Source organism: Fundulus heteroclitus, unplaced genomic scaffold, assembly GCF_011125445.2.
Source record: "Fundulus heteroclitus isolate FHET01 unplaced genomic scaffold, MU-UCD_Fhet_4.1 scaffold_68, whole genome shotgun sequence".
Taxonomy (NCBI): Eukaryota; Metazoa; Chordata; class Actinopteri; order Cyprinodontiformes; family Fundulidae; genus Fundulus; species Fundulus heteroclitus.
The window spans coordinates 734,583-761,085 of record NW_023397121.1 but is presented as its reverse complement, the minus strand read 5'-3'; the positions used below and the strand labels follow the sequence as shown (position 1 = coordinate 761,085).

Genomic DNA, 26,503 nt, shown 5'->3' with positions numbered 1-26,503 from the left:
TGACCCCTAGAATAAGATAATTAGATATATTCACATGAAATAAGACGATGGAGATGACTTGTTCCCATTCTAAGTACAAAATTCTTTGGCAGATCGTTTAAACTTGCTGTTCAAACCAAGGACAAATACTCTAATTTCAAGAAAATGTTGCTTCCTTTTAGTTCCCTTATTGCAGTGCAGGATCTGGTGCCAGTCCAATCAGGATGTGGTCCCGGTCCAACCAGGATCTGGTGCCGGTCCAATCAGGATCTGGCGCCGGTCCAACCAGGATGTGGTGCCGGTGCAGCAGAGAAAGAGTTAAACCTCAGAACACGATGAAGAAGCTCTGTGGGTGAAGCCCGGCTCCATCGTCAGACGCACAAAGGAAACATAATGAAACGCTCCTGTGCTGATTGCAGCAGGAAAATGTGTTCATGTGTGTGTGTGTTCATGTGTGTGTGTGTTCATGTGTGTGTTCATGTGTGTGTTTATGTGTGTGTTTATGTGTGTGTGTGTGTTCATGTGTGTGTGTGTGTGTGTTCATGTGTGCAGGCAGCGATGAATGACGGCTTCATTTGCAAACGGAGCTCGTTAGCTTCACCGCTGCACCTCAACAAGGAGAGAGAGAGAGAGGCCGGCACTCGTGAGGGCTGACAGGAGCTGTCGCGCCATGCATGAAAAATTCACACAGCACAACGTGTGTGAGTGCGCCTGTGCCAGAGTGTGTCAGCGTGTGCGCCTGTGTGCGCCTGTGTCAGCGTGGCTGAGTGTGCGCCTGTCTGCTTGTGGTGTGGCGTCTCTTTGTGATTTTCAGTGCTTGGATCCTAAGGCGGGCCTCTCAGGTTTTCTACAGCAGGTTTAGAGGGTGATGAAGATGATGGTCATGATGATATCATATCATCATCTTTATTGTCATTGAAACATACATTACAATGAAAATTACACTGCTCCCCTTGGGGATCAAACCGGGGACTTGCATCCTTCTCTGAGTGCAAGCACACTGCTCTGACCACTCGGCCACGACCCCCCCAAAATTGTAATTCTGTGAAATTGGCACAGCTTGGATTCAAACCTCCGATCTTCTGACTGGCAGCCTGAGACCTAATCCACCAAACAGCAGTGCCATGATGATGATGATGATGGTGATGATGATGATGATGATGATGGTGGTCATGATGATGATGATGATGATGGTCATGATGATGATGGTTGTCATGATGATGATGGTCATGATGATGATGATGATGATGGTCATGATGATGATGATGATGATGGTGATGATGATGATGGAGGTCATGATGATGATGGTCATGATAATAATAATGATGGTGATGATGATGATGGTGGTCATGATGATGATGGTCATGATGATGATGGTCATGATGATGATGGTCATGATGATGATGATGGTGGTCATGATGATGATGATGATGGTCATGATGATGATGATGGTCATGATGATGATGATGGTCATGATGATGATGATGGTCATGATGATGATGGTCATGATGATGATGGTGATGATGATGGTGGTCATGATAATGATGATGATGGTGATGATGGTCATGATGATGATGATGATGATGGTCATGATGATGATGGTCATGATGATGATGGTCATGATTATGATGATGATGATGATGATGATGATGGTCATGATGATGATGGTCATGATGAAGATGGTGATGATGGTGGTCATGATGATGATGATGATGATGGTGATGATGATGTCATGATAATGATGATGATGGTCATGATGATGATGATGGTCGTGATGATGATGATGGTGGTCATGATGATGATGGTCATGATGATGATGATGGTCGTGATGATGATGATGGTGGTCATGATGATGATGGTCATGATGATGATGGTGATGATGATGGTGGTCATGATAATGATGATTATGATGATGATGGTAATGATGATGGTCATGATGCTGATGATGGTGATGATGATGATGATGATGATGCTGAAGCCTCCTACACTATCAGTGACTGTGGCTTGATGGGTTGAGTAGTCGTCTGGCAATCAGAAGGCTGTGGGTTCGATTCCTAACCCTTGCCACCTGTCGATGTGCCCCTGGGCAAGGCATTTAACCTACTGAGCTGCGTCTCGGTGTATGAATGTGTTAGTGAGAGCGAGTGAATGTGGCTCTAGCGTAGAGCGCTTTGGGTGGTCAGCATGACTGGAAAATAAAGTTAGTTAATGAAATACCAGACTTTGGTTTAGCACCATCAGCGAGGCAAAGAAAACCTTCATCCATGCTCCACACTAACATGTAACATCTAGTCTTCTGCTAGTCCAGGATCTGCTCCCAGAGGGATGATCTAGAACCAGGAGAACCAGAGCAGAGGTCCTCAGGACAGGTGTGGTTCCACCTTTGGTGATGGAGGTCTGATCATCTAGCTCATTCAGAAGGACGTGGAGGCTTAAAGCTTGTAGATGTGATTTACTGGGAATCAAAGTGACTCTATATGCAGATGATGCAGTTCTCTACTCAGACAGACATAGAGGTTATCAGAGTTAAAGGTGAATACCATTATTTTAGAGAACGAGGCACTGAGCAGCACCAGATTAACAACCTGCTGCAGCTCAGTTAGGAAACCATCAGCCACCGTCATGGAAGTCCTCTCATTTCTGCAGCTAAATGAAGGGACGACTGTTTCCTCATCTAGATCAACTCATTCTGCTGCTGACTGTCAGACCAAGCAGGACACTGAGGCTGTCTGCTCCTGTTTGGGTTTAGTTTGGAGGAACATCAGTGGGAGGAAAGGACCCCTGGGTGTGGCGCTGACGGCTAACCAGAGATTAGGAGGATGTGAGCAGATGAGAGGCAGCTTCCTCCACTCCCTCCCATTCATGGTTTCAGCCCAGAATAAACAGCTCAGGAGGATTCTGATGTCCAGTCTTTAAAGTCCAGGAGATCTGAGCACGGAAACACACTGAAACACCAGAGCATCCATCACCTGGTATCCCAGCCGGGCGGCGCGCTGCAGCAGCGTTTCCCCCACGGTTTTGTTCACGATGAGGCGGCGAACCTCCGGAGGGACGGGCCGGGCAGACTGCTGGGTCTCTGGAGAGGCAGGGCGCCGGTCAGGAGACTGGGAGGGGTCCTCCTGGGAAACCTGAGGGTGTTTGTTTGGGGAGAAAACTACATTCAGCATCGTTAGCAGGTCCTCAACAATCGTTTCATTCCCCAGACAAGCAGCCATTAGCTCCCCCCCCCACATGCATGGAGCTCCTGCAGACGGCTGCATCCCAGATGCTCTAAGCAGCGCCTCCACAGGTCCTTCCTCCAGCGGCTGGACTTCAGAACCGCTGCTGCTCCCACAGACTCCAGATGGTTGGTCGGGTTCTGATCCGATCCGGGATCACTGACACCGTCTCTCTGACACTAACTGGACTGTCGCTGCACCATCATGCAGAGTTTCTCACACCGTAAATCAGCTGCCGTCTTTCCTTTAACTCTGATATTGCAGCATTTTCCCCTGAATATGCTGCAATATCAGCTAATAACTAATTATTTTCCCTAGGACTTAAATTAGCCTTTTAGTGGCACCAGTCAATCCAGTGTGACTTTTATCTTATTTTACAGCCTTTATAAATTATTCATAGTCAGCGCCTAAAGTTAAATTGTGGGGTCAGAAATAACTTTAATGCTGTGTTATATGTTTACCTTTATAACTCTAAAGGCTGTATTAAGAGTATCGAACAGAAAAAATGTTTTTATTTAGAGCTATTATTCTTTATTTAATATAGCTGCCCTTTAATATGGGGGTAGTTTCCGGCGTATAGAAGTAATAAAGTAAACACAAAGAGCGAAGCTGCAGTTTTTCTTACCATAGCTGTAAACATTTCGTGGCGGTATCAGCCAACTTGGCTTATTTTGGATAATCAATGATTGAACAACTGCTGTAGGAAGATTCCACTGTGGAACCTGAACAAACGTCCGTCTGTCCCTCGGTTTAAACACGGTTCTGACTGACGGTGGGGAAACGGACCGCACCTGGTTTGGGTGATTCTCCAGGCAGCAGCAGCTTTTTTTCTGATAAGAGGAAGTTTAAAGGTCTAACCGTGAGGCCGGTACTGACTGCTAGCATGAGCAATGATAAATGGAGGAACCAGAGCGTGTGCAGCAGTTGAACCAAGTGGACCTCATGGTGCACAACCAGAACCCGGTCTGGACCCTGAGAGGAGAACTGACCCGTTAATGGTTCTGACATCAGGGGTGATTAGTGTTTGGCAGAGAGAAGAAACATTCTGCTCTGACCTTGGGCTGAAAGGACCTCCATCCTGGAGGGCTGGAAGCTGCTGAGATGTTCTCCTCCAGGTCTGGAGATGACATTTAAACCCTCCACAGGAAGACGGGCTGCAGCAGCTGCTGCTCTGAGGTCATTGCTCATGTCTCTCTGCCTCGGCGTCGTACTAGCACACACCTGGATGCTCCAGAGCAGCAACCTGATGAAAGTCCTGCTTTAGCAGAGCTTCATCATAGAATCTGATCAGCAGGTCGTTATGTCCCTAAACCTAAAGGCTTTCCTCGTTACTGTCCACCAGAATCATAGCGTTACCTCAGGACAGCGTGTCTGCACCGAGGCCGATCACCGAGGCCGATCACCGAGGCTGATCACCGAGGACGATCACCGAGGCTGAGCTCATCAACATTCGCCTCAGCAGCCTCTCCTGAAGCGCGTAAAGACGGATGATGCTTCTGCACCGTGCTGCAGACGCCACGCATCAGCAAACAGGAAGTGAGCTCTGCCCTTCTGACGGAGGAGGAGGAGGAGGAGGAGGAAGAGTGCCTGAGGACATCTCCTGTGCAGCAGCTGTCAGAATCACACAGAGTCAGGAAGTGTGGGATTCCTCCTCCGTGACCTTCAGCTGTAATCTGCACCGACCAGAACCACCAACACGTCCCAGTCAGGACGATCTCAGCAGCTTTTCCTCCGTTTCTTCATCATCGTGGTGTTTTTAAGGCTCTTCATGGAGCTAATAAAGTGGCCCCTTCATTTATGTGTTTCAGACGGGATTAGGAAACTCTTTGGACCCAAACCCGAGTCGTTCTACAGAGGAAATAGACTTCTAGCTTTTAGTGTTGAAGTTCTGTCTTCCTGAAATGATCAGAACAAATGTTCCTCCGTTGGTCCATAAGGGGGAAGTTCTACCGTTACACCGGATCCAATGGCAGGTTCTGAAAGCTTCTTCTGATGTCTGGTGTGTTAGTCTGGACTTCTTTTATTGGACCCATGGCTGTTTTTCTGACTACGTCTGCAGACTGATAATTGCTCTCACACACTCAGAGTATTCATTAATCTGGTTTCATTAGAAACTGGATTATTTGAATTAAGGGTTTCAAACACTCAGCATGGACTGAATCTTGTAAATGTGTGAATATACAGAATTACAGATATTAACCTTTTAACCATGCTGTTTTTCTGATCAGTGGCTTTATACCATGAGGAAAATGTGTTTTTATAAAATAGAAATCGTGTAAAACCACCAGGAACCAGCTGCCAAAGCAGATCCCCAGAGAAAAGTGAAATCTCCTTATACGCTGATGATATTGTGCTTTTTCTTCCAGATCCACTCAGTTTCACAAATCAGAGAAACAAGGAACCAAGCTGACCTTCCCCCTCTGCTCCTCATCATCACTTCCTCCCTCCGTGTGCTTCATCTTGAAGGGACGCTTGCCCTTCGGCACATCAAGGCCGTTGTCATGGCAACCAAACAGATAATGGTCCGCTGAGGAGGAGGAGGAGGAGGAGGAGAGAGGAAGCATGGACAGAGAGGAGACCGTCTGATGTCTGTCCTGCAGCTGGGAGGGAAATGATGAAGAAGCTGGTTGGCGTAGGACCGAGGTGTTCGCTTCCTGGAGCGGAGGTCCATCAGAGGAGGCGTGGAAAACTAAAAAACACGAAACACAGACGAGGATTTATCAGCTTCATGTGGTTCTTTTATGGACAAATGAAGAAGAAAACTCTTCAGTATTCTGATGAATCCTTTCTAAAACCGACCAGCAGCCTGGAGTCAGGCTGAAAAACCACCAGATTAGAGTCCTAGAAGTCTGAAAGGCCCCAGACCTCTGCAGAATATTAAGTCCTGACCTCCTGCCCTGATCAGCGTTGCTTTGTAACCAAATACTTAATGAAGATCTGCATTAGTCTAACCCAGGAATCAGGACCTTCTCTAGGTACCGGGGACTTTATGGGGCCATCAGGGCCTACATTTATCTGAATATGGGCTGAATATTCTCAGCACAGACCCGGTTCCTGTAACCATAACCTGGCCAATACAGGCCTGTTCTCTAAATGTATTCTTATTAAAGATGTTTGCTATTTTCAGGGATATTTTAAGCCCTAAAATCCAGTTTATAGCCACTCATTATTAAACAGATCTTTAAATAAAGAGACTAAGAAATTATAAGTTAGTTTATTAGAAAGTTATTCCATTTAGAAATATTCATCAGAATAAAACATCAGCACCAAACTAGGAAGATCTAAGTAGGAACGTCGTTTTAACGTGTTTTAACACTCTGACTCCAGATCAGATGCGCTGACGTTTATGCCCAGAAAGGATCTATTATTGATTCATCCAGAAAAGGAGCGCTGAATCAGCCGTCTGCCAACGGGACGTTTCTCTGAACTCCTGATCAGGATTTGTCCTGCAGCAGCAGAAACCCGCGGTCTGCAGAAAGCGTGCAGAGGAGCAAAGAGGCTGAAGCTGGAGAGGAGAGCAGGAGGGGGGGGGGGAGCTGCCGGCAGCCGGCGGGGCGTCCCGCTTCCATCCTCTGCTGAATTATTCAGAGCTCCAGGTACACACAGGGCAGCAGTACCGCGGGGATGCAGGTGTGAGGAGCCGCTGAACAGGAAATCATCGTTTAGTCTGAGCACAACAACGACGCACTCATTTAACGGCTCATTTCACGGCTTAACCACATTGATTCTTAACTCTGACATCATCATATGGACCCACTGGCCACGCCCCCATCCATCAGCTGATGACCCCCGTGTGCCAGGATTCATTTAATTTGACCAGAGTTCACTTCAGATAAAACTGTTGGGTGAAAACGTTTAAATCTGGCAAACAGGAAAAATAACAGACTCATAGGTTCAACTCCACATCATCTCATCAGAGCGACAAACCAGCAGATTTTAGATAATTATTTCTATATTCAGGAACAAAATTAAACGGTCGCAGGCAAATATTTAATTTACTTAAATAAAGATTTGTTCCGGAATTTCAGCATTTCTTTAAATTATTGTGGAGGAAATAAAAACTGAGGAACATCTTCAAGGGTGCATGTAGGACTGACTTTTCTGGGGAAATCATGCACTGAAAGCTTAGTTTGGATGGAATTATTGTCGCCGTGCACCAGGAACCATTTTAAGCATGGTTCTGGTACCGTTCCTTCCTGTTCTTTGCTAGATTTTCCTGACAATGTTAACGTTACGCTTCCACTAGGTGCTCAAAAGGTTTGATTTGATTTATTATTATTTATTATCTGCTGTTTGTTGTTTTGTATCGTCCACCAGGCCCTTACTCTCAGTTTTTGGATCAGTTGTCAGATTTCTTATCTGGTTTGGTGATAAATACTGATAAGGTTATTATAGTGGGTGATTTTAACATCCATGTTGACACAGAATGTGGTAACCTTAGTGTAGCCTTTAAAACTATCCAAGATTCAATTGGTTTTGCTCAAAACATACGCAGACATACTCACTTTTGTCTTCATACTCTGGACCTTGTAGGTAAGACCAGAAGTCACTATATATTCTTGATAGCCTGGAAAACCTTGGAACAACAGAATGAGCTTGACGTTTTCACCAAGGCGAAGCATATCTGGGTTTCCCTCCTGGAACTGGTACCATCACAACCCGATCTTGGATAATTGGAAGGCAAGGGATGGATGGATGGATGATTTACCAGCTGTTTGAAGAAGTTAATGCATGGTATTTCAGGTATAATATTGTTCTTCTTTTTAAAAGGACTGATAATAGTTGTACAATATCTTTTTAAATATTGGCCCCTATGTAGACTTCTAAATGAAGGTCGTAATGTAAAATTTTTGAGATAATTAGGGATGCAGCAGAGAAATATAGTCAATTAACATCTTAGGTTTCAGTTCTTTAAACTTTTTAAGCCTTTAATAATCCAGTTATAGACATTTATTTTCATTTTAATATTCCTGAAGCTGATAAATCCTTTCTCCGAGACCAGCTGGGCAGAGATGTTGTTATAATAAAAATGGAGTTCCTCAGGGCTCAACTCTTGTTCCTCTGTTGTTTGATTAGATCAAGTTCATAAAAAATGCATTAAACATTATTTTTTCTTAACAAAAATCTAAAATAAAAAGCGTTTAAATTGCTGGTGAAGATTCTCAGTCATCCAGGTCATCCATTCCTTAGTAATGGGAAGTCCAATTACTAACTTTCTGTTGAATCTGCATGTTATCTAAGACATTACAAGGCCTTTGTTGGGCAGTAGTATAAAGCTTGTTACTCATCATTACTCCAGACTTTTTGAATTGAGAAAGCTTCCTGGAGAGGAAGCGAAACGTCTTCAAACTACAGAAAACAAGACCAGTTGTTTTGTTTTTTACTTTTTTTGGAAAGCGTTTAAATCCAAATTTATTTAAAATTATAAAATAAATAGTTCCATACAGTTAAACTCTCATGCATCCAGGTTTGTATGACTGAGTCTAATTCATAAACCAGCTGCTAATATTTTCTATAAATTCACATTTAAATCAACAGCTTATAAAAAATAAATAAACATTCAGACAAGGTACCTCCTTGCACAAATTCTGACAATGAGAATTTACTAAGTTCTCTCAGGATGAGCAGCGATCCAACTCCTTAATGCTTCAGTATGTTTGGTTTTAATTACATGTATGTGGTTGGATTTAAAACTGAGTTTGTCTGCTGAGGACACCGTATGGGACCATGTGGAACCGGTGAGAGCAGCCTTCAACAAAGAGAGGAAGGGCGGAGGGCTGCTAAAACATTCCCTGAGCCTCACTGTGGGTGTGACAGCTCCATCTGGGAGATGTTAGACGGCTATTAGCACGCCACGAGGCCTCCACGGGTCCATAAACACGCGCAGGAACACACACATGGCCTGGTGTTGATCCAGGCGTGTGCTCTGGCAATCAGAGAAGGAGGAAGACGGGGGGAGGAAGAGGAGGGCACTGAAGACAGTCAAGGCAGATTTTCATCAGAAGCAGCAGCAGCTCAGCCTCACAATAAAAGCTCCTCACAGGCTGCTTTGTACCATGTGTCACTGAGGTTTCTCCATGAATCTGGATTATGACAAGCAAACGTGTCACCTGCGTCTAAGTGACACAAAAACTCAAAGTGTAAAGAACAGGTATGTCTACCTGAACCCTTTTATTCTGCACAGAACCGGTAAAACTCCACATTATATTCAGTTTATATTCACACGTTGCTACACAGAAGCAAATAAATATTTTTTACCTCTCTGAACGTCCCGACTGAGAACCAGGGACTCACTCCAGCTTCCAGTAACCTCTGACCTCTCCCTTACAGGTGAGAACTTCCTGTCCAAGTCTGCCGATTTCTTCCCAGAGGGCAGCCATTGGCTGAGCTCTCCAGGGAGGCGGGGCTTGTTTAGTCGGAGGCCATTTAACTCGATGCGGACCTTCAGCTTTTTTACATCCTCCAGAGAGGAGTCTGTAAAGATGAGCAGTCAGAGGAAAATCCTTTTGTTACACAATCATGGGAGTAAAAGGTCATTTTTAACCAATTAGGACATAAAAAGAGACTCTATGCTGAGTTTTAGCATCACTGAAAACTAAAAAAACACATTAATTATTTGTCTTCCATGAAGCTGGATGACTTACAGGATAAACATATATTTGGAATTTAAAGGACAAGTTTTATTGTAGAAAATCTAAGTGATCACAAAAGTTAAAGCTAAAGGATATCAGTTACACATTTAACTATTATTATGCAGGTGTAAAGTAATTTGAGATTGACGAGGAATTAGTATTAATATGGTGTTAAAGGAAGCATTCAACATCCTGTGACTTATTTAAATAACATTATAAATGGGCTGTCATTGTGTACTGCTAAATGGCTTTACTCTATTATAACACTAATTACAGCTCAAACATATTCACTTTTAAGATGCAGTCCTTACAAAATGGATTACTTTATGATCTACCATCTTTATTAAACACACACCAGTTCTAATATGCTTAAGAAATAAAAGGCAATAAATTTAAAATGAAAGAAACGTTTCTGTTTATACGAAAAGATAAACAGACATATAGTCGCATATAGTAACAGATAGTCACATATAGTCACATATAGTCACAGATGGTCACATATAGTAACAGATGGTCACATATAGTCACATATAGTAACATATAGTCACAGATGGTCACATATAGTAACAGATGGTCACATATAGTCACATATAGTAACATATAGTCACATATAGTCACATATAGTAACAGATGGTCACATGTAGTCACATATAGTCGCATATAGTAACAGATAGTCACATATAGTCACATATAGTCACATATAGTCGCATATAGTTGCAGATAGTCACATATGGTCACATATAGTCACAGATGGTCACATATAGTAACAGATGGTCACATATAGTAACATATAGTCACAGATGGTCACATATAGTCACATATAGTCGCATATAGTAACAGATAGTCACATATAGTAACATATAGTCACATATAGTTGCAGATAGTCACATATAGTAACATATAGTCACATATAGTCGCATATAGTAACAGATAGTCACATATAGTAACATATAGTCACATATAGTCACATATAGTCACATATAGTCGCATATAGTAACAGATAGTCACATATAGTCACATATAGTCACATATAGTCGCATATAGTTGCAGATAGTCACATATGGTCACATATAGTCACAGATGGTCACATATAGTAACATATAGTCACATATAGTTGCAGATAGTCACATATGGTCACATATAGTCGCATATAGTCACATATAGTCACAGATGGTCACATATAGTCACATATAGTCACATATGGTCACAAATGGTCACATATAGTCACATATGGTCACATATAGTCGCATATAGTCGCATATAGTCACAGATGGTCACATATAGTCACATATAGTCACAGATGGTCACATATAGTAACAGATGGTCACATATAGTCACATATGGTCACAAATGGTCACAGATGGTCACATATAGTCACAGATGGTCACATATAGTAACAGATGGTCACATATAGTCACAAATGGTCACATATAGTCACATATGGTCACATATAGTCGCATATAGTCACATATAGTCACATATAGTCACAGATGGTCACATATAGTAACAGATGGTCACATATAGTCGCAGAGAGTCACATACAGTCCCTGATGGTCACATATAGTCACATATGGTCACATATAGTCGCATATAGTCACATATAGTCACAGATGGTCACATATAGTCGCAGAGAGTCACATACAGTCCCTGATGGTCACATATAGTCACATATAGTCACAGATAGTCACATATGGTCACAAATGGTCACAGATAGTCGCATATAGTCGCATATAGTAACAGATCGTCACATATAGTCGCATATAGTAACAGATAGTCCCAGATAGTCACATATACTCACATATAGTCGCATATAGTCCCAGATAGTCACATATAGTCACAGATGGTCACATATAGTCACATATAGTCACAGATGGTCACATATAGTCACATATAGTCACATATAGTCATAAATGGTCACAGATATTCTACTCACCGTTGGTGGCCTTGACTCTCTTGTTGGGGTTTCCTGTCCCGGCCTCTCCATCGTCCCTCCCTCTCTTCTGCCGGCTGCTGACGATGCTGCTCTGATGAAACGGCTCCAGGCTGAAGATCTGCCGCCGGTTTATTGGCAGGTTGGGGTTTGACCTCAGAGAGGGGCGGTTCCCCTGAAACGGACCTCTGGATGCTGAGACAAAAGGCCTCTGCTGGTTGGTCACGGAGATAAAACCCGTTTTCTCGTTTATCTTCTCCTGATGATCAGCGTCTTCATTCCTGCTGTCCTCCAATGAAGACTCGCTCTTCTCTTTGAGGACAGGAAGCTTGTCCAGGTGGCAGGAGAGTTGATGTTTGTGGGAGGAAGGAGGATTCAAACCTGCCATAAAGAAATAACTTTAGCTTTACTAAATGAGTCTTGTAAGTCGTAAAGTGATGCATGTAGAGTCTGAGCTGTAGCTCTTTGCCCTCTGCAGTCTGATGACAGTGACATGAATTTCCTTACAGAACGTCTTTATGTACGATTATCAACTTCAAAAGGTTTGGAAAAAGGCTTTGAAAGCAGATTAAAGGGTAATTAATGAACCTAAATGAGGCACAACATCCCAGTTGTGTTTAACGATGACCTAAATAAATAATGTTTCATTAAAATACTTCAGGTAAACTGCAGGAGACGGTAAAGATCAGGTTTCTCTCCTTGACACTGGGTTCTCCCATCAAACATTTCCAGGATTTGTAGAGAGTGATCCAGAGTCTCTGCAGATCTTCCTCCTGCTGCTTCCTGCCACATTACGCACCACAGCCTCTGCCTGTAAAAGGCTGCAGACAGGGAAAGCGTCTGAGCGCAGCAGCTTCAGAGGTGGGACTGCTAATGTGAATCTGTGAGCTGCTCACTGCCAGAAAAGAGACAGAAAGCAGACTCCATGTTATTTTAATGGTTTCCTCTCATTGTGCCAGAACACACAGCTGACTGGCAGCTGAGTCATAGAGTTATCAGCCCATAAAGCAGAATAGAGACTGAAATCTATCCGCCGACGGCTTTAAACTTTGTCCCAGGAGGGAAACCAGCCTCCATGTGGGGGCTGCAGCCGTTCCTCCCCACAGGTACCGTCAGATCCCGAAGGTTCTGGTGGTCCGGTTAGGAATACCTCCATATTCTTAGGCTGGATGCAGATATTTGATGTTTTTCCTTTCATAAAGTAATTCTAAATCTCACCAAATGTCTCACAGGCACATTTTTAACAAGCAGCTGTAGATGAACATGAGAAACTGCTGAAAAATGACCGACTGGACCAGAAAAGCAGAACTCTAAGGTGTCACAGAACATCTCCATATAAACCATATCGACTCATTTCCCTTTAAAATATCTCGCTGTATTAGCCAGTCCTACGTCTCTGCACTCATTCCTCAGGTTTTCAGTCTGACCCGTGAAAGAGCTGAGAGGTTCCTGGGTTCTTCGGGTCATCTTCTTGCTGAAACCCTCGTTTCCTCCTCAGAACCTCAGAAAACTCACAGAACCTCCGTTGTTCCTGTGAAGAAGCCGATGAGTAGAACGAGACCCTCGCTGTGACGGACCCGCCTCCAAACGTCGTTTGGTGGTTTGGGTTCAGAGACATTCCTGCTCCACGGTGCGTTCCATGCCATCCAAGGACTTTAGTTCTGGTCCGTTTGGACCAGAGTGGGTTCTGCTGTGGTCCAGCAAGCCTTAACCAAGCTTCAACCCGCCTCTTCTTCAGCAGTGGAGTCTTGTGCTGTGAACATAGGCTGGTTTTCTACCTGCTGGTTCCAGGTCCATGTAGGACTCTGCTGACTCCAGCAGTGGAGGTTCTGACGAGGGTCCGGTTGGCCCAGTTCAGCTTTACTCACAGCAGATCATCATTCAGGGACTAGAGGTGCTGTCAGTCATTTAGATCCACTTAATCCTGCCTGAACCTCTCAGCCTGCAGGGAACCAGTGGAGGTTTATTTAGATGTTCTGATCTGATGATGGAACAGCGAAGGCAGGAAACTCCTGATTAACCCTGAAGATGCAGCACCGCTGCGTTCAAGAACATTACAGAACAACGTTATGGTGTTTTAGGGCCAGCCAGAACTTAGAACCACATGGAACCCTGGATATCGGCTTCCTCTCCACCTGCAGCGAGTCCTCGTCTCCATTAATGAGCTTAAATGTGGCGTGAAACGCTCGGCCTTAAAAACAGACGGGTGCATTTACAGTTCAGGTGTGTGTGTGTCAGACGCTCCTGGACACTTATTCACAGAGAGAGGGTGTGTGTGTGTGTGTGTGTGGGGGGGGATAAAACTACTCCAGCAGGTGAAACATAAAGTGTCTTTTCATGTCCTATCGTGATGGCGAGCGTGCATGAGCGTGCATGAGCGTGCATGAGCGTGCAGGAGCGTGCATGAGCATGCAGGAGCGTACACGAGCGTGCATGAGCGTGCACGTCATCCGGCAGCAATCCTCTTACCTCTCAGCGCCTCAGCGGCTGCAGAGGGACTTCCTCCTCCTCCTCCTCCTCCTCCTCTCCACCCCTCTCTCTGCTCCCAGCGCTCCCCTCCTCCCTCCTCTTCATCGCTCCTCTCTTCATCCCTTCTTCCACCTTCCTGCTGGCCGCCTGCCAGCTCCGCCTCTCCTCCTCCTTCCTCCCTCAGCTCCAGCTCAGAGAACTGCAGCACGGCGCGCTGAGGGAGAAGGAATGAGGAGAAGGTTTGTGTTGAGTGAAACAACGGAGGAACGTGTTGCAGGAGGTCTTAGATAACTCCTGCCACCTCCTCCCTGAAGGAGAGCTGAGCTCCTCCGTTTACCACAGCCTGCTCTGCTGGTTCTGGTCGGCTTACTGGTTCAGCGCTCCAGCTGCAGACATCAGCAGGTCTGAGAAGACGCTGCAGGTTCTCCCAACGTCCAGCTTTGGAGAACGTGCAGAAGTTCCCTGTTGGTGAGAACCTGCTCCAGAGAACCTGCTCTGTTGGTGAGAACCTGCTCCAGAGAACCTGCTCTGTTGGTGAGAACCTGCTCCAGAGAACCTGCTCTGTTGGTGAGAACCTGCTCCAGAGAACCAGAGCCGGTCCTGCAGGGCTCAGATCCACCGGCAGGTTCCACTGGACTCTCAGCAGAACACCTGAGCAGCTTTGTGTTGAGGTGGGGAACTACAGGCGCATATAAACGGACTAATTAGAGCCGTAAACAGCGATAAACTGCAGGAAAGACCCAGAAAACAGCAGAAAACTGTTTGATAATCATCCTGAAACCTCCTGCATCCACTAACCTCCTCTGAAACTCTTCTCAGGATTTCCTCTGAAACGTATTCCCAGCTGCAGGAAGCAGTTTGTCCCGCCTTCTCTGCTCTGACCGTGTTAACCGGCAGTACCCCCCCCCCTCCGCCTCGGCCTGCTGGTCTTCCATCTGCCCTGACCACAAACCCATTTTAAAAATTAACGGCCCGTGAAACGACCTACAAATCCATCCGCCGGCTCCGCCCGGATTGTCGGCGCCCGCAGGAGAAGGACGAGCGAGTTAATGAGAGCGGCGTCGTCCTTCAGCAGCCACCGGGGAGAGAAGGCCTGGATCCCATGATGCACTGCTCCACCTCACCTGCTCTCAGCTCAGATCAGAACAAACCTTTCCTCATGGCTCAGGGTGCTGCAGATGTCACCAGATGTTCAGAGCTTCACATCACACAAGATGTAGATCTTCTCTACAGAAGTCAGACTGTCTTTGGCTTTTATAGCCCCTAGAACTGGATCTAGACGTGACGTACTGAGGTGAGCAGAGGAAACCCCAACCAAAGCATATAAAACACAGAAAAACAACTAAAACAGAGAAAAATGCAAAGGGACCAAAGCTCAGGAGAAACAAAGCATCCATTCATCAACATCTGTGTCCTCAGCAACATTGTCCGGCTCCCCTGGACGACCCACGGCGTTTTCAGCCCAGAAGGGACCAAAGAAGCCGTCCTGAGAGTTCTGGGTCTGATCCGTAGTCATACCTTGAGGAAGTTCTCAGAGGAGCACCGCTGAGAGAGTCTAGAGTCCAGCTGAGTCCTCTGGAGGTGAAGGAGCAACAGCTGGACTCTGACGCTCCTGCAGAGACCAGGATGAACTCAGAGAACAACTTTCTACTAAGAAACTGTTCCAGCTTTTAAAGGGACAGGACAACCGATACCGCAGAGAATCCCTGAGGCTCTTGGCTTGACGTTGTTTAATGCCAGTTAGTTTATGCATAATGAGCTTCGTAGCTCGTCTCCATCACCACTAGCTGCAGGAAAACCTTCATGTTCCCAATGAGTGGACATCGCTGGTAGCTGGGAGACTGCCCTGCTTTGGCTGACTGAACGTAGCGTAGGCGTAAAACACTGGAACCGTTCACTACACCTCCACACTGCACCGTGAAGCTGTAGGGAAACCTTCATGTTCCCATTGAGTGGACATCACTGGTTGCTGGGAGTCCGCCCTGCTTTGCTTTTTAAAGATGGCTGACTGAACGTAACGTAGGTGCCAAACACTGGAACCGTTGGCTACACCTCCACACTGCACCGTAAAGCTGTAGGGAAACCTTTCAGCAGGTCTTTGCAGCACGAAGCCTCCAGTTCCTGGAATAAGCAGATCTGATTGGTGTTCAGCTTCACATCACCACCAGCAGCAAAGCACGGCCCAGGACGGCCAACCTGTTGCTATTCTGAGTCGTCTGGAGAACCCAACAGGAACCCATCAGGTCAGTCAGGCTTAACAACGGTTCATCTGAAGTTCCTGGAGGAAAACAAACTGTCATTCCCCATGTTTGACCAAACTCCTCCTGATGTCTGGGTCTGAAAGCACCGAGGTTGGTTTTTACAGCTTTCTGCCTTCCTCACAAAGCCCTGCCCTAAAGGCGGACCTCTGGAGACTCCAGAAACGCCGCGGACAGACTCAAAGCTACAGCAGAAGACATAAAACACCACTGGCAGCATAAAGCCCAGAGGTTTGTGAAGCTAGCAGGATATCAGCCATCTAAAGCTTCACGGGGTCCTCCAGACTGGACCTCTGATCACCTCTGCTGAGCTGAGAAGGTCAAGGAGGTGTCAGCAACTCTTCATAGACCTGCTCTGACTTCCTACCCTGTACCAGAACCAGCAGTTTCTGTTCCAGTGGGGCAGGTTTTTACGTTTATTACCAGCCCCTCCTGCTCATCTGATCATCTGAACATCTGAGAATAAAAGGACGTCTAGAACATCAAGAACCGCAGCATCAGGCTGGAGTGGCCTGACTGCTCAGCAGACACCCAAACATTAACTTAAAGGTATTTAATGATGAAGGGAGGAAGCAACAGGTTCTCCTACCTGCAGTTCACTCTGCTCGCTGCCTTGCTCGCTGACATCAGAGACCAGATCTGGGGTCACGTCTTCTAACCGGTCGTCTACACAGCCAGCCGAGGTCCTGATCTGCTGCTTCACCTCGGCCTGCCCGGTTCCACAGCAGTCAAGGTCTTTAGGATCACCTTCTAGGAGATTCTCATGGTCCTGGATGTTCAGAGTCTTGGCTTCTCTTTCACCGCTGGCTTTGGGGAGAAGATCTCTGTCAGCATGTGGGGTCAGAGCCTTGGGAACGTCGTTAGCATCTCCATTGGTAGTGAAGAGGTTCTGACTGGGTGGAGGGAACCTGGGGTTGCCATTTGGGAACATTTGGCCATCTAAGGGGTTATCGCCACAGGTAGGGCTGTTTTTTCCACATGCCGGACCTCTGAGACCAGAATCTGTGGCGTTGTGGGTTTCACCAGAACTCAACTCAGCACTGTTTCCACAGCTTGAAGCTACGGCGTTTCCACTTTCACCAGTCGATCTGAACATTCTGGGTTCGCACCCTGAGACCCTCACACTGACATTTCTGCAACCTGATCTCACAGCATCTGGGCTTCTACCATCTCTGGTGCATGTTGGGTCTTCAGGGTTGATTCTGGTGCACAATGAGAGCTTAGAGCTAGAGTTGAATGTGGGATTTACCACACTGACTGCAGGACTGGACTCATTAGACGTCAGTCCTCTACTGGTGCAACCTGGACCTTCTGATAGATCCCTACCCCCAAGAGCTAGACCCTTTGACCTCATACCTGCGCTCTGAGTTTCTGGGTCTGTGAAGACACCAGGTCTACCATCGTTGCCATTGTGAACCAACCAGGTGGTATTCTTGGGAGGGCTTTGCTGGGGCTTGCTGGTAGCAGGACCATTTACAGCTGGGACTGCTGGGGCTTCACCCCCACAAGCTTTAGTTTCAGCGTTTCTAGAGAACTGCCATGGAGAAGTGCGGGCACATTGCATCGTCAGCTCTTCACAGATGTCTGGGGACGGACTCTGTGGGTTTTCCTCCTCTGGCATTTCTTGGCTCCTACCAGGTAGTGATGAAGCCGTACCATTAGCTGGAGACTGGGACAGAGAGCTGAGACTCTGCTCTCCGTTCTGGATTTGATGAGAGCTTTCTGGCAGACAGGGCCTCTGGCCTCTGAGGTGCTTCCCTCCACTCATCCCCTGATGGGGGACAACGTCCCCAAAAGGGTTGCAGTTGTTGCCGATGTTGGGATTTTCCTCGTCACGCACCCGATCTATGCAAACTGTTTCATCCCTACCAACAGACAGGCTTTTATCTGGAGCGTGTTCTGTGGCTTTATCCATGTCACCATCCTCCCTGTGACCGGGGTTAGCATCTCGCCCTTTCTGGTTCCGGAATGGTCCATCTCTGATTTTATCATGGGACTTAGACAGATGAAGACTTTGTTCTTTGTTTTCAAGCCCAGAACAGGTCGAGGCCATTGTATCCGAGCTCTGATAAGATGCTATTCCAAACGGGAGGCCATGTTTTAGTGCAGGGTGTGACTGGTAGAAGCTGTTGTTAAGCAGCAGTGGATGTGGATACACATGAGTATTATTTGGCACTGACACTGGCTGCAGTGACACAGTCTCTGCCACCGCGTACGGGATGTAGCGGTTAGCGTAGCCTAAGCTGCGAGGTAGGAAAGAGTCCCTATAGATGTGGCTGGAGGTGTTTTTGTTTTCTGGGTTTAACTGAATGTACTGTGACGGATCAGGCTGGTTATCTTTAGTGGGCTTAGAGTGAGTTTTACCGTGCTTTCTGGAGTAGGGTTTGCTGCTTTTATCAGAGCCAGCAGGAGAAAGTAGCCTGGATTCAGGCTTTGACTTGTGATTTGCTGCAGACTGTCCTGCAGAAGCAGAACTGAGGGTACTGGTTACCGGACCCTCTGCAGATTCAGTCGAGACTGGAGATGTTTGACTTTGACTGGTGTCTGCAGCACTGATAGTTTGGGAGCAAATGTTACTGTCAGAGATAACAGCTGAGCAAGGGCCCAAAGAAACCCCAGTAGAGGCAGAGGGACAGATCCTTTCTTTATCCCGGGTCTTGGGTAGAGGTCGTCCCTCTTTGAGGTCTTGGTTCTGATTGGCTACCAGCGCGTACCGAGGCGGTTCTTCAGCAGAATTTGCTGTTTCCTTCATGGTTTTGGTAGCTTTCTGAGGTACAGCTGTGTCCAGGGACTTCTTTGCACGTGTTGAATGTGTCTCAGCATTATAGTGGGCATCTTTGGTATTTCTGCTGCCTGAGTTCTTGGAACAGCTGTCCTTGGAGCCAAGGTAGAACTGATGAGAAGCAGGGAGCGAGGTCGAGGTGGCACTCTTGTAATGATGCTTCTGAGGGTCTGTAGTGGCACTGCTGATGGACTGGAACTGAGGAACGGAGCCAGGAGGCTGGGAAACTGCACCGCTGCTTGCAGAACTCTTGGTAGAGCTCGGCTGGCACATCTTTACTCCACCGTTTCCACCATCATGTGGACCTTCAGGATGCTCAGTCTGCATCTGGGGCTCCTGGCAGGTCTGGGGACCAGTGCTGAAAGCAGAAAGTTCTGGAGGCAGCTGTGGTCCAAAGCCCTGCGAGGTCTTTTCCTGGTTGTGGGGCAGCGGGGAGAGGAGAGCACGGGTCAGGTCGGCTGAGGACATCCTGATGGGAGGAGCCACAGAGGAGGCTATATGAGCCGGAGAATAGGGGGAAATGAAGAAAAGCCTTTCATTTCCAGGCATGTTACCTCCATTTACACACATAGAATGATATGCCAGCTGCTGCTGGGAGAAAGACGACGCAGACAGGAGGGAGGTCTTGTATGCCATGTCCAAGAAGGGATACATTGAAGCATCCATGAAAGGGCTAATCCATGGCAATCTTAAAAAGTTACCAGCACCATTTAAACTCTGCTGTGACTGCTTCTCAGTGGGTAGGGTTCGGTGGTTCAACCCAAAGCCGCCACCTTCTGTAGCTGAGACTAGCAGAGGCTTCTGCAGCCCTGGAGTCGGGCTTTTATAACGTTCCCCACATCCATTTCCAGATTTCTGGCCTTCTAACAGGGGCACGCCTGGCTTATACAGGAGGTCATAACCGAGACGGAGGGAGGAGCCGGGCTCATGGGGCTTTTGTGCAGAAAGAGGGTTGATGCCAGGGTAAGTAACTCCTCCATGGGGATGGTTATTTGCCCCCCTTAGGGGGGTTCGGTCAATGCTGAGGGCTGCTAGTGGGTTCATCTTGTGAGCTGTACTGACATCTACCTGAAACACAGAAGGCAAAGTCATTAGCATTCTGATACACAGCAGCTTTATTTACTCAGCAGTTACATTCTCAAATGAACATTGGGCTAAATGGTTCCTTTTAAGGACCTAGACTATGCTGACTAGGGTGGAATCACGGCTGACAGTTAAACCAACAGCTAGAAAGCAGCCTTGGTGTTTAAGAGTTTCTCCACTGCTATCTTTTACCATTACAGAGAAAAACATGATAACTCCTTTCAATGTGTCTGTTCCTGGTTGACACTGGGTCCAGGAGAGACTCCTAGACTCTTCCTAGACACATCCAGTGGGCACAGAGGGCGATGAGAGGAGAGGAAGCAGAGAGTCAGGGAGACAACAGCCTTCTAATTACATTTCCTGTCACATGGCACGCTGAAGCTTCTCTGATTGGCTATCAGGGTGATAAGGACATTATCTAGACAGAGAAGAGGCTGCCTGAAATGAGGAAGAGGAGATTCTTGGTAGCTCAGGGTTTTAAGGCCCTGTGAAGAAAAACGGACCAGACTGAATGAACCTGAAACTTCTAGAAAGAGAGTCTGAAATTTCTGCTTTTACTGGTACTAGTGCTGGCTAAACCAGCAGAAAACCTTGTACTGGTACTAGTGCTGGCTAAACCAGCAGAATACCTTGTACTGGTACTAGTGCTGGCTAAACCAGCAGAATACCTTGTACTGGTACTAGTGCTGGCTAAACCAGCAGAAAACCTTGTACTGGTACTAGTGCTTGCTAAACCAGCAGAATACCTTGTACTGGTACTAGTGCTGGCTAAACCAGCAGAAAACCTTGTCCTGGTACTAGTGCTTGCTAAACCAGCAGAATACCCTGTACTGGTACTAGTGCTGGCTAAACCAGCAGAATACCTTGTACTGGTACTAGTGCTGGCTAAACCAGCAGAAAACCTTGTCCTGGTACTAGTGCTTGCTAAACCAGCAGAATACCTTGTACTGGTACTAGTGCTGGCTAAACCAGCAGAATACCTTGTACTGGTACTAGTGCTCCCTAAACCAGCAGAATACCTTGTACTGGTACTAGTGCTTACTAAACCAGCAGAATACCTTGTACTGGTACTAGTGCTTGCTTAGCAAAGGTGGAGAAACGGTCAGTTAAGTGTCCTGAAAGGGTCGGCGCTCCAGGTTCACTGACAGCAGGGGATCACTCGTTATGCTGATGATACTCTAATAAATTTATCCAAACGATCCATTAGAGATTGACCTTTTAAAGGCTACTTAACCAATCAGTGATAATGTCACAATACATTCTGCAATAATAAGTAATTACTAATTCAGCCCTAGACAAAACAACTGTACATCTATAAATAGAATATTCCCATATAAAGTTAGAATTTTGAGATACATGTCACCATCTATTATCCTGCTCTTACAGACTTTTTTCCCTTGTTATCACTGTTTGGGGGTATTTAATTAAGTAAACATCTAAATGTTGTTCCAGTTAATATCATTACCATCAACATATTCCCATGTCTCCATTATAAAAGCATGTTTTTGTGTGAATTGAAATTCAGCTTCATAAATCTTCGCTGCAGGCCAGTTTGGACAAACATCTGAGGACTTCTTTTGTTTTTCTCTGCAGGTCAGATTTCCTCAGCACAGTCTGGTGTGTGCTTTGCATTCCAGCTGCTAACACCCACCTGTGTTCAGCCGCGGCATGTGTGCGTCGGTTTTATCGCACAGCCGCAGGGCTGATAAGGCACGTCACCACTTTTCCCGAGGAACTCATAATCTGACGGAGAGAAAACGTACCAACGGCGCTGGAGGGATACACACAGCTGCCTGACGGGCTGCCAAACACGCTCTCACACACGGCGAGTAATTGATGGCTGTTAGCGAGCTGGGATTTCAATAACAGCTCTCATCTGCAGGCTGCTGAAGGACGGCCGTGTGTGTGTGCTGGCGTCCTCGTAGGCTTGTGTGGACACATTATAGAGCCATCAAAGGTGGGACATTCCAGCCGGGTACAGAGGTCACGTCAGGGTTCTGGATGCATAGAAACAGGCTGATGACGGAGGTCCTCACTAATGCACACAATCCTGGCTTCAGGTTACATCGGAGGGGAAATTATCTGCAGAGAATCCTCCAAGTTTCCTGAAGAATTTCCTCTTTGTTCAGTTTATGATGAGGTCTTTGTGTCTGTCGTTAATGTGACATTTAAATGCTGTGCAGAGGTATCCTGTTTTCCATCTACACCACAACCACAGGTCTAGAATAAAACCATGAGAGGATACAGGCCTTAGGTCAACAGTTGAACCTGTATATCAGAATGACTTTTCCTTTTTATGTTTCAGGTAGATGCCAGTACAGCTCACAAGATGAACCCACTAGCAGCCCTCAGCATTGACCGAACCCCCCTAATGGGGGCAGATAACCATCCCCATGGAGGAGTCACTTACCCTGGCATTCATCTGCAAGCTCTATTTAGGTGCATTCATGAATGGAGGTTATCATCTGAATGTAAATCAATTAAAACAGCCTATTGCTCTTAAATTCTCTTATGTATCATAGAACGAGAACGCAAGTCAGAAGACCAAAACAATTTTCCACGCTCAATTTTTGATATACTTTTCCAGACTTGGAAAATTATCAGATCAGATTCAATCCCATAATCCTTGGAAACCTGCGACTCCAAGCCAGTGATAAACCCTGTTACAGCCATCAGCACAGTTTCTGAGGTTTTAATAACATCACAATTAACTGACCCACAGATTCAAAGGACAACAACTTAAGCCTGGGTCATTCAGGAGATCCACCAAGCTCCCCAGAGGTCTTCAATATAAATACCCCCCCCCCCCCCCCCCCTTCCATCTCAGAGGGGTCTGGAAACTGTCAGGTCAGTCGGTTACCAACAGGATGCCGTAACGTCCGTTAAGGAAACTTATCCTGACCATCTGAACAGGTGCTTTGACGGGTCACAGATGACCCAGACCAGAGTCCCTGTCCCTCTACAGTCCACAGGGGACACCATGTCCCCCTGGACCATGTGGATAAAGACGTGAGCATGTTCTCCCTGGACTTTAGCCACTACCTCTCCCCAGAACCGGGTGGTTAGGCTGAGTTGGGTGAGCTCTACTCTACCTGGATCCTGAACATTATACCAGAGTCTCCAGTCAGCTGAGATCAGACATTGTTAAACTTAAAAAGGGAGTCCCACAGGGCTGTGTGTCCGGTCCTCTACTCTTCATCCTGCTGATTCCTGACTCTACAGTACCACGCCGGCCCCTTTGTGGGTAGAGATACAACAATACTGAAATAAACAGGCTTGATTAAGCTGGGTTTCCTTAGAAAAACCTAACTTTATACCCAAAGAAAGAGCTGGTCGCTTTTACTGCTCATATTGTATAAACTGTGTTACCTCATGGATATAACATCGTATCTAATACTCATTTATTCCAGCATTCTCTGCACTCATCACACCGAGGCCAGGGGTGTTCACTGAGGCATGACTGGTGTCAGCAGAGCTGCTGATTGGTCTATAATTGACTGATTGACTCATATTTCTGATCTGGAGGCACCACTCACTCATTTATCCTCATACAGACGATCCTTCACATGTCAGCCCAGATGTTAGCAGAACGCCCTGTGGAGGATTTATTGGCAGACACTAAAGGTTTCCTTCTGGATGGGGAAACTGGATTCAAACTCACAACCTCCCACATGACTGATGGCAGCTCCTCCTCCCTCACTGATCATAGAAACGTTACTGAGAACAGAACCAGAGTGGAAAATTCACCAAAACAGCAGAAAACACACGTTTTTCCCTCAGATGTCTCTAAACTGGACGTTTCCAGACGTTTCTGAGGCCTTCACTGCGTTCCTGCAGAGAACCGACCAACGGTTCACGGAATCAGTTCATGGAATCGGTTCATTAAATCGGTTCATTAAATCGGTTCACGGAATCGGTTCATGGAATCGGTTTACGGAATCGGTTTACGGAATCAGTTAATTAAATCGGTTCACGGAATCAGTTCACGGAATCGGTTCATGGAATCAGTTCATTAAATCGGTTCATTAAATCGGTTAATTGAATCGGTTCATGGAATTTGTTCATTGGATCAGTTCATGGAATCAGTTCATAGAATCGGTTAATAGAATCAGTTAATTAAATCGGTTCATGGAATCGGTTCATTGAATCGGTTCATAGTATCAGTTAATTGAATCGGTTCATTGAATTGGTTTACTGAATCTGTAAAATTGAATCGGTAAAATTGAATCGGTTCATGGAATCGGGTCATGAAACTGGTTCATTGAATCGGGTCATTGAATCAGTTCACTGAATCGGTTATCTGAATCGTTTCATGGAATCGTTTCATGGAATCGGTTCAATAAATTGGTTCATTAAATTGGTTCATGGAATCGGTTCATTGAATCGGGTCATGAAACTGGTTAATTGAATCGGGTCATTGAATCAGTTTATTGAATAATAATAATAATAATAATAATAATAATAATAATAATAATAACTGAACTTCGGTTCGTTGTTCTAAAAGCATTAAATAAACACTTCTACAACCTTTCTACATCTGACCGTCTGGTTGTTGTAAGAAGTTCACCTGCAGACTGAGAGCTAACAGTTCTCACAGGTGATCCACCTGATCCACCTGATCGGCAGGTAGGAACACCGCACAACAAAGAGTTGTAACAACAGCTGGGACTCCAGCAGAGAAATATGTTGAAACAGAAACACGTGAGATCTTTTACAGGTAATGTTGGTCTACTGGTGCCTAAACTTCACTCATCTCATCTAGAACAGTTGCTGGTTGAAAACCGCGGAACCACGAGACCAACCTGCTGTTCTCCATCTCCTCTGATCCACTTTTAAAGGAACATTCCTGCTTTTCCATCCGGAAATAAACCCACAGATCCATCCTCATCGACCCGCGCGTGCCGAGCCGCGCACGCGCTCAGCAGCCTCCGTGCGGCTCGCGCTGCCTTGCTGCTCCGTGCACGCGCTCCATGTAAACACAAAGGGAGGCGTTAATGAGTTTCCTGCGGCTCGCACGCGCACACCTCGGCGTGCACGCGCTCCTCTGCCCGTGCGCGCGCAGAGTCAGCAGCAGTTAATCTCATCCAAACAGTTTCCGCTCCAAAAGCTGCAGGTTTCCTCCACGCGGGAACGGTCCACGGACAGAGGCGCGCGGGTTATTCCACGTGCTTCCCTTTCTTGTGGGTCCGCCGCGCGCCCGAGTGTCTGCAGCTCCGTCCTCCTCTTCCTCCTCTTCCTCCCCACGCGGACTCCTTTCTCTGCCGCTCACGCGCTCATGGATCAAATGGCTCCAAGTGGTCGATGACGTTTCCAGCGCGAGCCTTTCAAAATAAAACCCGCGCCTGTGTGCAGCGGAACCTGGAGAACATCAGAGATGGAAGAACCATTAGAACAGCTTAGAACCAGGTCCAGATGGTGTCCTGTGGCTGTTTACTGAGGATGTAGCTCACATGGACCTGAGTGGACCTTCTGAAGGTCAGACCCTGATGGCTTCAGAAGACCTGGAGAAGATGCTGATCCTGGACCACCAGGGTCTGAACGGTGGTCCAGGGTTCCTGGGAGGAAGAAGCCGTCACTATGAGTCAGATTAATTAGAAATGGAGACAGAGACCTTCATGACTTAGGACATGTCCTCTGGTCTCCTCTGGTCTGAAGACACCAGGAGTCTCTCCTGGAAAACGGCCGTTAGATCAGCAGGAGAACAGAGGAGCTGGTGAGCCTCAGGAGATGCTGTGAAGCACAGCAGTGGCAGCGTCATGCTGTGGGGTGTTCATCTGCAGGAGGGACCGGGGTTCTTCACCAAGAGGAACCTTGCTGAGGAGGTCCCGCTCACTAGAACCAGGCCTGCTGGAGACGTCTACGACATGAAGGACAGCTGGTCCTGAGGAACCGTCTGAAGATGTCCAGCATGTCATCCTGGTTCCAAAGGTGGTTCCTAAATCCTCCAGGGTTCCAGAACTCTGTGGTTCTGCTCAAACCGTCACCTCCAACCACAACACGTCTGTTTTTGACCCCAGTCTCATTATTTCTATAATGAGCCAGAGTCCAGAATAAAGAGGCTTTTATTTTGAAAGGAAAGCAGAATTCCCTTAACTTGTAATGTTTTGCTTAAAGAACATTTTCCAGTTTTAGGGTTCTAAGCTGACGCAGAT

The 26,503-nt window shown here is 46.4% G+C and overlaps 1 protein-coding gene across 1 annotated transcript in view; it reads right to left on the bottom strand.

The window, feature by feature from the left end:
• Positions 1-25,601, bottom strand: part of LOC105921873 (BCL-6 corepressor) — a 34,155-nt gene extending 8,554 nt beyond the window's left edge. Inside the window, exons 1-7 of the mRNA XM_036133853.1 lie at positions 25,154-25,601; positions 17,076-20,336; positions 14,229-14,442; positions 11,763-12,140; positions 9,456-9,671; positions 5,609-5,886; positions 2,949-3,107 (exon numbers count right to left, since the gene is read on the bottom strand). Coding sequence (XP_035989746.1) covers positions 2,949-3,107; positions 5,609-5,886; positions 9,456-9,671; positions 11,763-12,140; positions 14,229-14,442; positions 17,076-20,312 — 4,482 coding nt within the window. The 5' untranslated portion in view covers positions 20,313-20,336; positions 25,154-25,601. The remainder of the gene's footprint in view (positions 1-2,948; positions 3,108-5,608; positions 5,887-9,455; positions 9,672-11,762; positions 12,141-14,228; positions 14,443-17,075; positions 20,337-25,153) is intronic.
• Positions 25,602-26,503: the final 902 nt, after the last annotated feature.